The following is a 12917-nucleotide window of genomic DNA, read 5'->3' on the forward strand; positions in this document are numbered from 1 at the left end:
GACAGAGGAATTTCTCTTCAGTAAGGCAGAGAATACTTGTTTGGGTCCCAAATTGCACCCTATATAGTGCACTACTTTTTCCTGGTGAAACTAGTCCTCTATCTAGGGAATATGGTGCCATTTGGAACTCAGCCCTGGTCTCTGGTCCCGGTCTACAGTGGAAGGGAGGGAGGGACCCCAAGCCCAGTCTACAGTGGGAGGGACCCCAAGCCCAGTCTACAGTGGGAGGGACCCCAAGCCCAGTCTACAGTGGGAGGGACCCCAAGCCCAGTCTACAGTGGGAGGGACCCCAAGCCCAGTCTACAGTGGGAGGGACCCCAAGCCCAGTCTACAGTGGGAGGGACCCCAAGCCCAGTCTACAGTGGGAGGGACTCCAAGCCCAGTCTACAGTGGGAGGGACTCCAAGCCCAGTCTACAGTGGGAGGGACTCCAAGCCCAGTCTACAGTGGGAGGGAGGGAGGGTCCCCAAGCCCAGTCTACAGTGGGAGGGAGGGAGGGTCCCCAAGCCCAGTCTACAGTGGGAGGGAGGGAGGGTCCCCAAGCCCAGTCTACAGTGGGAGGGAGGGAGGGTCCCCAAGCCCAGTCTACAGTGGGAGGGAGGGAGGGACCCCAAGCCCAGTCTACAGTGGGAGGGAGGGAGGGACCCCAAGTCCAATGAGTGACTGTGTATACAAGTCAGATTAAAAGGATTTACGAAGTGTCTGGCATCTGTTCCTGCCCGAGCTGCTGGATACATGCAAACATGTTCACACACACGCAAGACTGCACCGACCACTTCACTAAAGAGTTATTAGGTTACGTTAGATTGATAGAACAGTACAGATAAGGGCTCTTGACAGGTGCTGAGCAGCTGGGTGGTTTGTTGTTCTGAAATGGGACCAGACACTGGGCTGGAGAGCTGGAGGTTAGGAGGCCATTCTACCCTGCAGGGTCACTGAAACCTGAGACACAATGGCAGGAATGTATTCAGGTGCCCATGAGGAGAGATCGCTTTCTCTCTCAATTCAATTTAAGGGCTTTATTGGCATTGGAAACATATGTTAACATTGTCAAAGCAAGTGAAGTAGATAATATACAAAAGTGAGGGAAAAAACAGTTAACATTACACTCAAAAGTTCCAAAATAATAAAAGATGTTACAAATGTCATATTATGTGCAAAAATGTAAGTACAAAAGGGAAAAAAATAAACAGAAATAAGGGTTATATTTATACTTCACTGGTTGTCCTTTTATTGTGGCAACAGGTCACAAATACTGCTGTTGTGATGGCACACTGGTATTTCACCAAATAGATATGGGAGTTTATCAAAATTGGATTTGTTTTCAAATTCTTTGTGGGTTTGTGTAATCTGAGGGAAATGTGAGTCTCTAATATGGTCATACATTGGGCAGGAGGTTAGGAAGTGCATCTCAGTTCCCACCTCATTTTGTGGGCAGTGTGCACATAGCCTGTCTTCTCTTGAGAGCCAGGTCTGCCTACGTGGCCTTTCTCAATAGCAAGGCTATACTCACTGAGTCTGTACATAGTCAAAGATCTCCTACATTTTGGGTCAGTTACTGTGGTTTTTGTTTTTGTTAATTCTTTCCAATGTATCAAAAAAGTATTTTTGTTTTCTTCTGATTTGGTTGAGTCTAATTGTGTTGCTGTCCTGGGGCTCTGTGGGGTCTGCAAACAGAGCCCCAGTACCAGCTTGCTTGTTATCGACGGTTTGGGAATCACTTCCTTTTAGGTGGTTGTAGAATGTAATGGCTCTTTTCTGGATTTTGATCATTAGCAGATATCGGCCTAATTCTGCTCTGCATGCATTATTTGGTGTTTTACATTGTACACAGAGGATATTTGTGTTTGTCCCATTTTGTGAATTCTTGGTTGGTGAGCGGATCCCAGACCTCACAACCTTAAAGGGCAATGGGTTCTATAACTGATTTAAGTATTTTTAGCCAGATCCTAATTGGTATGTCAAATTTTATTTCCTTTTGCTGGCATAGAAGGCCCTTCTTTCCTTGTCTCTCAGGTCGTCCCCAGCTTTGTGGAAGTTACATGTGGCACTGACGTTAAGGCCGAGGTACCTATAGTTTGTGTGCTCTAGGGCAACGGTGTCTAGATGGAATTTGTGGTCCTGGCAACCGGACCTTTATTAGAACCCCATTATTTTAGTCTTAAATTATTATTTTTTTACCCCCTTTTTCTCCCAAATTTTGTGGTATCCAATTAGTTACAGTCTTGTCTCATCGCTGCAACTCCCGTACGGACTCAGGAGAGGCGAAGGTCGACAACTATTCGTCCTCCAAAACACAACACAACCAAGCCGCACTGCTACTTGACACAATGCAAGGAAGCCAGCCGCACCGATCCCTGCCGGCCAAACCCTCCCTAACCCGGACGACACTGGGGCAATTGTGCGCCACCCCATGGGCCTACCGGTCGCGGCCGACTGCGACAGAGCCTGGGCTCGAACCCAGAATCTCTGGTGGCACAGCTAGCACTGCGATGCAGTGTCTTAGACCACTGCGCCAACCGGGAGGCCATTATTTTAGTCTCACTGAGATTTACTGTCAGGGCCCAGGTCTGACCGAATCTGTGCAGAAGATCTAGGTGCTGCTGTAGGCCCTCCTTGGTTGGTGACAGAAGCACCAGATCATCAGCAAACACTAGACATTTGACTTCAGATTCTAGTAGGGTGAGGCCGGGTGCTGCAGACTGCTCTAGAGCCCTCATCAATTTGTTGATATTATGTTGAAGAGGGTGGGGGGCTTAAGATGCATCCCTGTCTCACCCCCCAATTTTAACCGTGTACATGGATTTTATAATGTCGTATGTTTTTCCCCCAACACCAATTTCCATCCATTTGTATAGCAGACCCTAATCCCAAACTGGATTTGTTTGTTAGGGTGTGCAGCGTGAATACATGGTCTGTTTTATGATCATTTGGTAAAAAGACAATTTGACATTTGCTCAGTACATTGTTTTCACTGAGAAAATGTATGAGTCTGCTGTTAATGATAATGCAGAGGATTTTCCAAAGGTTGCTGTTGACACATATACCACAGTAGTTATTAGGGTCAAATTTGTCTCCACTTCTGTGGATTGGGGTGATCAGGCCTTGATTACAAATATTGGGGAAGATGACTGAGCTAAGGATGATGTTTAAGAGTTTAAGCATAGCCAATTGGAATTTGTGGTTTGTATATTTTATAATTTCATTGAGGACACCAACACCACAGGGCCTTTTGGGTTGGAGGGTTTGTATTTTGTCCTGTAGTTCATTCAATGTCATTTGATAATGTAGTGGGTTCTGGTAGTCTTGTATAGTTGATTCTAAAATGTGTATTTGATCATGCTTCTGCTGTTTGTTCTTTGTTGTAGGGCCATAAAGATTGGAGAAGTGATTTACCAATTCATTTTCATTTGATAGATAACTCTGTGTTGTTGTTTGTTTAGGGTATTCTAAGAGTCTATGGATTCTTCAATTACATTGAGCTGATTTCTGAAGTGCTGTTCTTTCTGTATTGTTTTAGTGGTTCACCATAGGCGCAGGCTCAGGTTCTGGGTCTCTATGTTTTTGGTTGGATAGGTTTCTAAATTTCTTTTAGGTTTTTGCTTTCTTCATCAAACCATTTGTCATTGTTAATTTTCTCTGGTTTTCTGTTTGAAATGTTTAGATTTGATAAAGCCGAGGTCAAAAATACTGGTTAGGTTTACTGCCAAGTTTGTGTTGGTCTCACGCAACAAAATCATTTGTTGTATTCAATATTTATTTCAATATATCAACTGTATTTCTGTTTTTGAAAATCAAGATGAAACAAAGAGGTTAAAGTGCTCGAAAATCTCAGCCAATCAATGTTCACAGCTGTTAATGGGTTAAAACATATGCCATATCCATGAAGCACAGTCGATAGATTTAGACATATGGCTGACAGCTGCACGTCCCACAAGACAGCTTTCATCATGAAAGCACATGATGATGAATAACATCAGTCTCTGTGTTATAATGGTACCTAACCAGTAGCCAGTCTATTGACAGGTAGGCAGCTCACTAAGCAGATAAAAAAAAAAAGAGTCTTTGAAATCGGTTACTTTGTCACTTTGAGGAACGTCACTTTTAAGTTTCAGATCAACCTGACAGAACTTAATCTCCCAGAGCCTGCATGGACAAGCAGAGCTGCCTGTAGGAATGGAATCATTTCCTGAGGTGAAAGAGCTTCGAACAGAGCTTTGAACAAAGAATCTACAGAGAGGCAGACCTCCTACAGAGGTCCTAAAGCAGTCGACTCTCACCCCCTCCCTCCCTCCCTCCCAGTAACTCACTACATCCTCCTTTAAAAAGGTTTAATCAAACAAATCATCTCACCTTGAAGTTGTGGATCTTGTCATAGGAGCTCTGCTTCTCGGAGGGGCAGTCTTTCAGGGTGCTGTGCCGTACCAGAGGAGAAGTGGTGATCTGTGGACAGGAAGCCAACAGTTTTAGAGGCTTCCAGAGTAACGTTCTCCTGCTCCCCAACTTGACCCTCAGGGCGAAGGCCAGTAGCTCCTGCCTCTTCCGCTCCCCTCTCTTGGTCTTGTGGACCGTTACATCTCCTGGCCCTATCCCTCCTCCCAGACCCCGGCTCCCTTCCTCCACTTCCATGGCCGCTGCCGTGTGTCTGACTGTGTCCCCCTGTCCTGGTCCTAGTCCGGGCTCCCACAGAGCCTCGGTCTCCTCTGGTGAGCCGTGTGGTGTGTGCTGGAGGACGTAGCGCCCAGTGCTGGGTAACAGACGCCGGCGGCAGCCGCCCAACGAGGAGGACACGGCCGCTGTGCTCCTCTCCCCTCCTCCTCCCTCTGTTCCTCCTACTCCTCTTCCTGCTGCTGCTGGGACCCAGGAGGGTACAGACTGACAGTCAGGATGGGGGCGGCTCTGCATCTGTTCTGAGCTCCAGCTCCAGGGATAAGAAGCAGAGAGCAGCCAGCAGCAGTGGGCGGACCCCAGGGCAGGAGTGTGCCTCACACAATGGCTCTCATTCACACACACCCAATAGGAGAGAGAGAAGTCCGGGGGGAGGGTTCCTTGGTTGGTGGGGAGGGGCTAGGTGGGTGTGTGGGGTTAGAGTGAGTGTGTGTGGGTGGGTGAGGGGGAACTGTCAGTACAGCTCTTCACAGCTCAGCAGCAATCTAAAGCAGGATCAATGGCTGCTGTCAAACTCTACAGACACAGAGAACCATGTCACACTACCTATTAGCACGTTGCCTCCCGGACATACACACTCAACTGGAGATACTGAACTGCCAGTAGCCCACGGTAACAAACCCCCCCACCAACAACAGTTACATAACCAAGTCCCCTCTACACAACAAGAGTCCTGGCACTATCCTTCTGGCCCAGAAGAGCCACGACATGCTCCTAGATTCCTTCCAGTCCAGTAGAAACAGATTAGTTAACTACATCTCGACATTCATGCCTCACAATCCACTGGTGGTCTTCCTCTCCCTGCCTAGACTGCAGCCAGACTACAAACAGCCGCTATGACTCCAGCCTGCTCCCACCAATCACTCTGCTCTGCTCTTAAAACCCCAGCAGAACAGCACCCGACCATGGTCATCCACTGGGATTGGCAGGGATTATGGCCGTAATCCCCACTCAAGGTGTAATCCCATGGTGGCCAAATCCCTGTCAGGTCCCAGGCAGAGTTCATGATGGCCATGTCCTGACTCAGTAGGGGGGCTGTTGCCGAATCTACAGCACTACAACACATTTTGAGTGACTCTCCTTCTAAACATCCACTCCTAAAACACCAGGAGGGCCTCATCAGCTCCTCTTGATTAACAATACAATCAAATGGGAAGTAGACAACTCAAACTAGTGGACATTCAGGGTTACTGAAATGAAATGTTGAAATTAGGGACAGCAGTTAATCTGTGAAGAGAAAGAATGAGGGAATGTCAGAATTAAACTAAAACAGAGGATTTTGTAGCTGTGATGGAATGATGAAGAGCTGGAAGGGTAGAATAGTTGAGGAAGGGAATGATCCTAAGGGAGAGAGAAATATATGCTTGAAGCTCACTGAGCTCAAGAGACAAAAGCACTTCAGCTGAAATGAGAGGATAGGCAGCTTTAAAAAAGGTTGTAATAGACATAGAAGCCTTTTTAAAAATATGGCTTTGGGCCTCCTGTACACCGTCCAAACTTCCGTAACATTGTCCTCAGTCTATGTTGTGCTGTAGCTACAGAAGTAATGTCTTCTCATTTCTACCAGCATGTCAACTGTGCAACTAGATGAGACAAAACATTTACTCCACACACAAACACATACAAAGCTCTCCCTAACCATAGCCCTGTCCTCATGATTCGTGCTTACAAGCAAAAACTCAAAAACAGGAAGTACCAATGACGTGCTCAATAAGGAAGTGGTTCGATGAAGTGGTTGTTAAGCTACAGGACTGTTTCACTACCATAGACTGGAATGTGTTATGGGATTCATCAGTCACCGGCTTCATTAATAAGTGTATCAACGACATTGTCCCCACAGTACGTACATATCCCAACCAGAAGTCATGGATTACAGAAAACATCCGCACTGAAAATGCTAGGGCTGCCGCTTTCAATTAGCGGGGGGGGGACACTAATCAGGACACATAAATCCTGCTACAACCTCTGACGAGCCATCAAACAGGCAAATGGTCAATGCACGACTTAGTATGATTCGATCTATGCCGGCACTGACGCTCTTCGGATGTGGCAGGGCTTGCAAACTATCACAGATTACAAAAGGGAAACCCAGCCGCGAGCTGCTCAGTGACACGAGCCTATCAGATAAGCTAAATGCTTTCTATACTCGCTTTGAGGCAAGCAACACTGAACCATGCACGAGAGCACCAGTTGTTCCGGATGACTGCAGGATCACGCTCTCCGTAGCCAGTGGGAATAAGATCTTTAAACAAGCTAACATTCACAAGGCCGGATTACCAGTATAAATATGGATTACCAGGACACTTAGAGCATGCACTGACCAGCTGGCAAGTGTTTTCACTGACATTTTCAACCTCTACCTGACCCAGTCTGTAATGCCTACATGTTTCAAGCAGACCACCATAGTCCCAGTGCCTAAGAATGCCAAGGTAACCTGTCTAATTGATTATCACCCCGTAGCACTCACACCTGCAGCCATGAAATGCTTTGAAAGGCTGGTCATGGCTCAAATCAACACTATCATCCCAGACACCCTGGACCCTCACCAATTCACAAACCTCCCTAACAGCTCCACATTGCCCTCTCCTACCTGGACAAGAGAAACACCTTAGTGCCCTCCAAGCTCATCACTAAGCTATGGACCCTGGGACTGAACACCTCCCACTGCAACTCGATCCTGGACTTCCTGACGGGCCGCCCCCAGGTGGTGAGGGTAGGCAACAACACATACACCAAACTGACCCTCAACACAGGGACCCCTCAGAGGTGCGTACTTATTCCCCTCCTGTACTCCCTGTGGCCGCGCACAACTACAACACCATCATTAAGTTTGCTGACGATATCACTATGGTAGGCCTGATCCTGATGAGACAGCCTATAAGGAGATCAGAGAGACCTGGCAGTGTGGTACCAAGAAAACAGAGTCTCCCTCAACGTTAGCCAAGGAGCCAATGATGGACCACAGGAAACGAAGGGCCGAGCAGCCCCCATTCACATCGATGGGGCTGTAGTGGAGTGGGTCAAGAGCTTCAAGTTCCTCGGTGTCCACATTACTATGGATCTATGATGGTCCACACACACCAACACAGTCGTGAAGAGGGCACGACAATGCCTCGTCACTCTCAGGAGGTTGAAAAGATTTGGCATGGGGCCTCAGAACCTCAAAAAGGTCTACAGCTGCACCATTGAGAGCATGACTGGTTGCGTTACTGCTTGGTATCCGACCGCAAGGCGCTACAGAACATCACTGAGGCCAAACTCCCTGCCATCCAGGACCTCTAGACCAGGCAGTGTCAGAAGAAGGCCATAAAAATTGTCAGCCGCCCAAGTCACTCTGCTACCGCATGGCAAGCAGTACCACTGCACCAAGTCTGGAACCAACAGGACCCTGAACAGCTTCTACCTCTGAAGCCTTGATACTATTAAATAGTTAGTCCAGTTAGCTATTTGGCTATCTGCATTGACTTTTTTTCCACTAACTTAGCCTCCTCACATACTGTACGCTGCTGCTACTGTCTATTATGTAGCCTGTTGCCTAGTCACTTTATTCCTAGTTATATGTACATAGCCGGTCCAGCATCACTACTCTGGACGGTTCTGACTTAGAATATATGGACAACTACAAATACCTAGGTGTCTGGTTAGACTGTAAACTCTCCTTCTAGACTCACATTAAGCATCTCCAATCCAAAATTAAGCTTCCTATTTCACAACAAAGCATCCTTCACTCATGCTGCCAAACGTACCCTTGTAAAAGACTATCCTACCAATCCTCAACTTTGGCGACGTAATTTACAAAATAGATTCCAACACTCTACTCAGCAAATTGGATGCAGTCTATCACAGTGCTATCCGTTTGTCACTACCCACCACTGCGACCTGTACGCTCTCGTTGGCTGGCCCTCGCTTCATACTCGTTGCCAAACCCACTGGCTCCAGGTTATCTACAAGTCTCTGCTAGGTAAAGTCCCGCCTTAGCTCAGCTCACTGGTCACCATAGCAGCACCCACCCGTAGCACGCGCTCCAGCAGGTATATCTCACTGGTCACCCCCAAAACCAATTCTTCCTTTGGCTGCCTTTCCTTCCAGTTCTCTGCTGCCAATGACTGGAACGAACTGCAACAATCTCTGAAGCTGGATACTCACATCTCCCTCACGAGCTTTAAGCACCAGCTGTCAGAGCAGCTCACAGATCACTGCACATAGCCTATCTGTACATTGCCCATATGTAAATAGCCTATCCAACTACCTCATCCGCATACTGTATTTATTTATCTTGCTCCTTTGCACCCCAGTATCTCTACTTGCACACTCATCTTCTGCACATCTACCATTCCGGTGTTTAATTGCTATATTGTAATTACTTTGCCACCATGGCCTATTTATTGCCTTACTACCTCCCTTATCCTAACTCATTTGCACATACAGTCAATAATACAGTAGAAAAAGTATGTTTGTTTATTCCATGTGTAACTGTGTTATTGTATGTGTCGAACTGCTTTGCTTTATCTTGGACAGGTCGCAGTTGCAAATGATAACTTGTTCTCAACTAGCCTACCTGGTTAAATAAAGGTGAAATAAATAAAAATATATAAAAAAATTAGCTTGTACCCCTGCACATAGACTCAGTACCTTGTGTATATAGCCAAGTTATCGTTACTCATTGTGTATTTATTATTACTTTTCTATTATTTATCTTTTATTTCTCTGCATTTTTGGGAAGAGTCCAGAAGTATTTCACTGTTTGTCTACACCCGTTGTTTACAAAGCATGTATCTAAAACATTTAATTTAAAATGGCTGAACGGGTAACAGTCAGGACAGGAGAAGCTGTTTGTCACCGAGATAGGCTGTCTATCAAAGACCAGGAGGAGGATCTAAACTAGATGGAGCAGAGAGAAGAGTAAGGGATCTGGAGGTAGAGAGGGGCAGCCTATCAAAGACCAGGAGGAGGATCTAAACTAGACGGAGCAGAGAGAAGAGTAAGGGATCTGGAGGTAGAGAGGGACAGCCTATCAAAGACCAGGAGGAGGATCTAAACTAGACTGAGCAGAGAGAAGAGTAAGGGGGATCTCAAAGACCAGGAGGAGGATCTAAACTAGACTGAGCAGAGAGAAGAGAGGGACAGCCTATCAAAGACCAGGAGGAGGATCTAAACTAGACTGAGCAGAGAGAAGAGTAAGGGATCTGGAGGTAGAGGGACAGACTATCAAAGACCAGGAGGAGGATCTAAACTAGACTGAGCAGAGAGAAGAGTAAGGGATCTGGAGGTAGAGGGACAGACTATCAAAGACCAGGAGGAGGATCTAAACTAGACTGAGCAGAGAGAAGAGTAAGGGATCTGGAGGGAGGAGGATCTAAAGAGAAGAGAGGATCTGGAGGTAGAGAGGATGACAGCCTGAGACAGCAGAGAAGAGTAAGGGATCTGGAGGTAGAGAGGGACAGCCTATCAAAGACCAGGAGGAGGATCTAAACTAGACGGAGCAGAGAGAAGAGTAAGGGATCTGGAGGTAGAGAGGGACAGCCTATCAAAGACCAGGAGGAGGATCTAAACTAGACGGAGCAGAGAGAAGAGTAAGGGATCTGGAGGAAGAGAGGGACAGGCGGATGAAGAAAATGTATGACACAGAAAAAGGGGGGAGAGGAGGAGGTATACAGTACGTATTGAGAGAGAGAGTGTGTGTGTGTGTGTGACGGTTATGGTCTTTTTCCTTGAGGCAGATGGCTTCTTGTCTCAGAGAATAGTTTAGAATAAAATACATTTAAAAAAGGCCCTGGTTTCTTTTCAGCAGCCAGGCTCTGTTATTCACTGTGTGGGTGCAGCTGAGCAGACACAGTGGGGAGAACAGAGGATCATGGGAAAATAGAAAATAACACTAGTGTCTTTCTTTCTGTAAGGTCAGATAACCATCCAAACAAAAACACACAATCTCATACAATTTCATCCAAACATAGACGTGAATGGGGATGTAGTCAGTGATAAAGTCTGTTTTACTATTCAGAAAGTGTAGTGAAAGGAAAACATACAGTGCCAATTAAAACAGGCCTCTCTGTGTCTGGAAGTATGACAGATCAACGTTGAAAGCCTTCTGCCTTTTACAAAGTACGTAGCTACTGTAGAAAATCTTTATTGTAGTAGCTCAATTATTTCCCAACGCCATCTTTATAGATCATGTAGTTTCCAACAGACTAACAGGTTGCTCAAGGACGAGGTCATTAAACTTCCAAAAACAAACAAACTACTATAACCTCGGAATAATATCCAAGCAGGCTAACCTGACATTATAGAACTAGGACCAGAACATGGACTATAAATGCATTGATCACCTTCTTCCATCACCCCTACAGCACCAGTTACATTACACCAGTGATGGGTCTCAAACGGCTCCCTATTCCCTGCATAGTGTACTTCTTTTGACCAAAGCCCTGAGGGAACAGAGGGTATAGGGTGCCATTTGGGAAGCGGTTATAGGAGGAAACTGGCAGGAGTTTGGCCACTGTGTCAACTCCCAGCACAAGTACACAGACACATTGAGCCGTGTGAACCGAGGAGAATGACACACAGCAGGTCACCAGACAGGTTGAGTGAGTTCCCCCCCATCTCCGGGAGGAATGTACACACACACGAATGAAGATTTACAAGAGAGAGTAAAGACAGTATGTGAGGGAGCATGTTTAATGTAGCTACTGTGTGTCTGAAAACACAGACTGATACTGGACAGAGTATTATAGTACAGTGTTAACTAAAGTCAGTAAAGATACAGACTGATACTGGACAGAGTATTATAGTGCAGTGTTAACTAAAGTCAGTAAAGATACAGGCTAATACTGGACAGAGTATTATAGTGCAGTGTTAACTAAAGTCAGTAAAGATACTGGACAGAGTATTATAGTACAGTGTTAACTAAAGTCAGTAAAGATACTGGACAGAGTATTATAGTAAAGATACAGGCTGATACTGGACAGAGTATTATAGTACAGTGTTAACTAAAGTCAGTAAAGATACAGGCTGATACTGGACAGAGTATTATAGTACAGTGCTGGATACTGGACAGAGTATTATAGTACAGTGTTAACTAAAGTCAGTAAAGATACAGGCTGATACTGGACAGAGTATTATAGTACAGTGTTAACTAAAGTCAGTAAAGATAGACTGATACTGGACAGAGTATTATAGTACAGTGTTAACTAAAGTCAGTAAAGATACAGGACAGAGTATTATAGTACAGTGTTAACTAAAGTCAGTAAAGATACAGTGTTAACTAAAGTCAGTAAAGATACAGGCTGATACTGGACAGAGTATTATAGTACAGTGTTAACTAAAGTCAGTAAAGATACAGGCTGATACTGGACAGAGTATTATAGTACAGTGTTAACTAAAGTCAGTAAAGATACAGGCTGATACTGGACAGAGTATTATAGTACAGTGTTTAAAGTCAGTAAAGTCAGTAAAGATAAAGTCAGGCTGATACTGGACAGAGTATTATAGTACAGTGTTAACTAAAGTCAGTAAAGATACTGGACAGAGTATTATAGTACAGTGTTAACTAAAGTCAGTAAAGATACAGGCTGATACTGGACAGAGTATTATAGTACAGTGTTAACTAAAGTCAGTAAAGATACTGGACAGAGTATTATAGTACAGTGTTAACTAAAGTCAGTAAAGATACAGGACAGAGTATTATAGTACAGTGTTAACTAAAGTCAGTAAAGATACAGGACAGAGTATTATAGTACAGTGTTAACTAAAGTCAGTAAAGATACAGGCTGATACTGGACAGAGTATTATAGTACAGTGTTAACTAAAGTCAGTAAAGATACAGGCTGATACTGGACAGAGTATTATAGTACAGTGTTAACTAAAGTCAGTAAAGATACAGGCTGATACTGGACAGAGTATTATAGTACAGTGTTAACTAAAGTCAGTAAAGATACAGGCTGATACTGGACAGAGTATTATAGTACAGTGTTAACTAAAGTCAGTAAAGATACAGGCTGATACTGGACAGAGTATTATAGTACAGTGTTAACTAAAGTCAGTAAAGATACTGGACAGAGTATTATAGTACAGTGTTAACTAAAGTCAGTAAAGATACAGGCTGATACTGGACAGAGTATTATAGTACAGTGTTAACTAAAGTCAGTAAAGATACAGGCTGATACTGGACAGAGTATTATAGTACAGTGTTAACTAAAGTCAGTAAAGATACAGGACAGAGTATTATAGTACATAAACTAAAGATACAGTGGA

General features: G+C 44.9%; 1 protein-coding gene across 1 annotated transcript in view; it reads right to left on the reverse strand.

Annotated features, from left to right (window-relative positions):
* The window catches only part of chn2 (chimerin 2), a 51315-nt gene that overhangs the window by 13452 nt on the left and 24946 nt on the right, over positions 1-12917 (reverse strand). Inside the window, exon 7 of the mRNA XM_046334836.1 lies at positions 4353-4442. Coding sequence (XP_046190792.1) covers positions 4353-4442 — 90 coding nt within the window. The remainder of the gene's footprint in view (positions 1-4352; positions 4443-12917) is intronic.

Source organism: Oncorhynchus gorbuscha, unplaced genomic scaffold (genome assembly GCF_021184085.1).
Source record: "Oncorhynchus gorbuscha isolate QuinsamMale2020 ecotype Even-year unplaced genomic scaffold, OgorEven_v1.0 Un_scaffold_607, whole genome shotgun sequence".
Classification (NCBI taxonomy): Eukaryota; Metazoa; Chordata; class Actinopteri; order Salmoniformes; family Salmonidae; genus Oncorhynchus; species Oncorhynchus gorbuscha.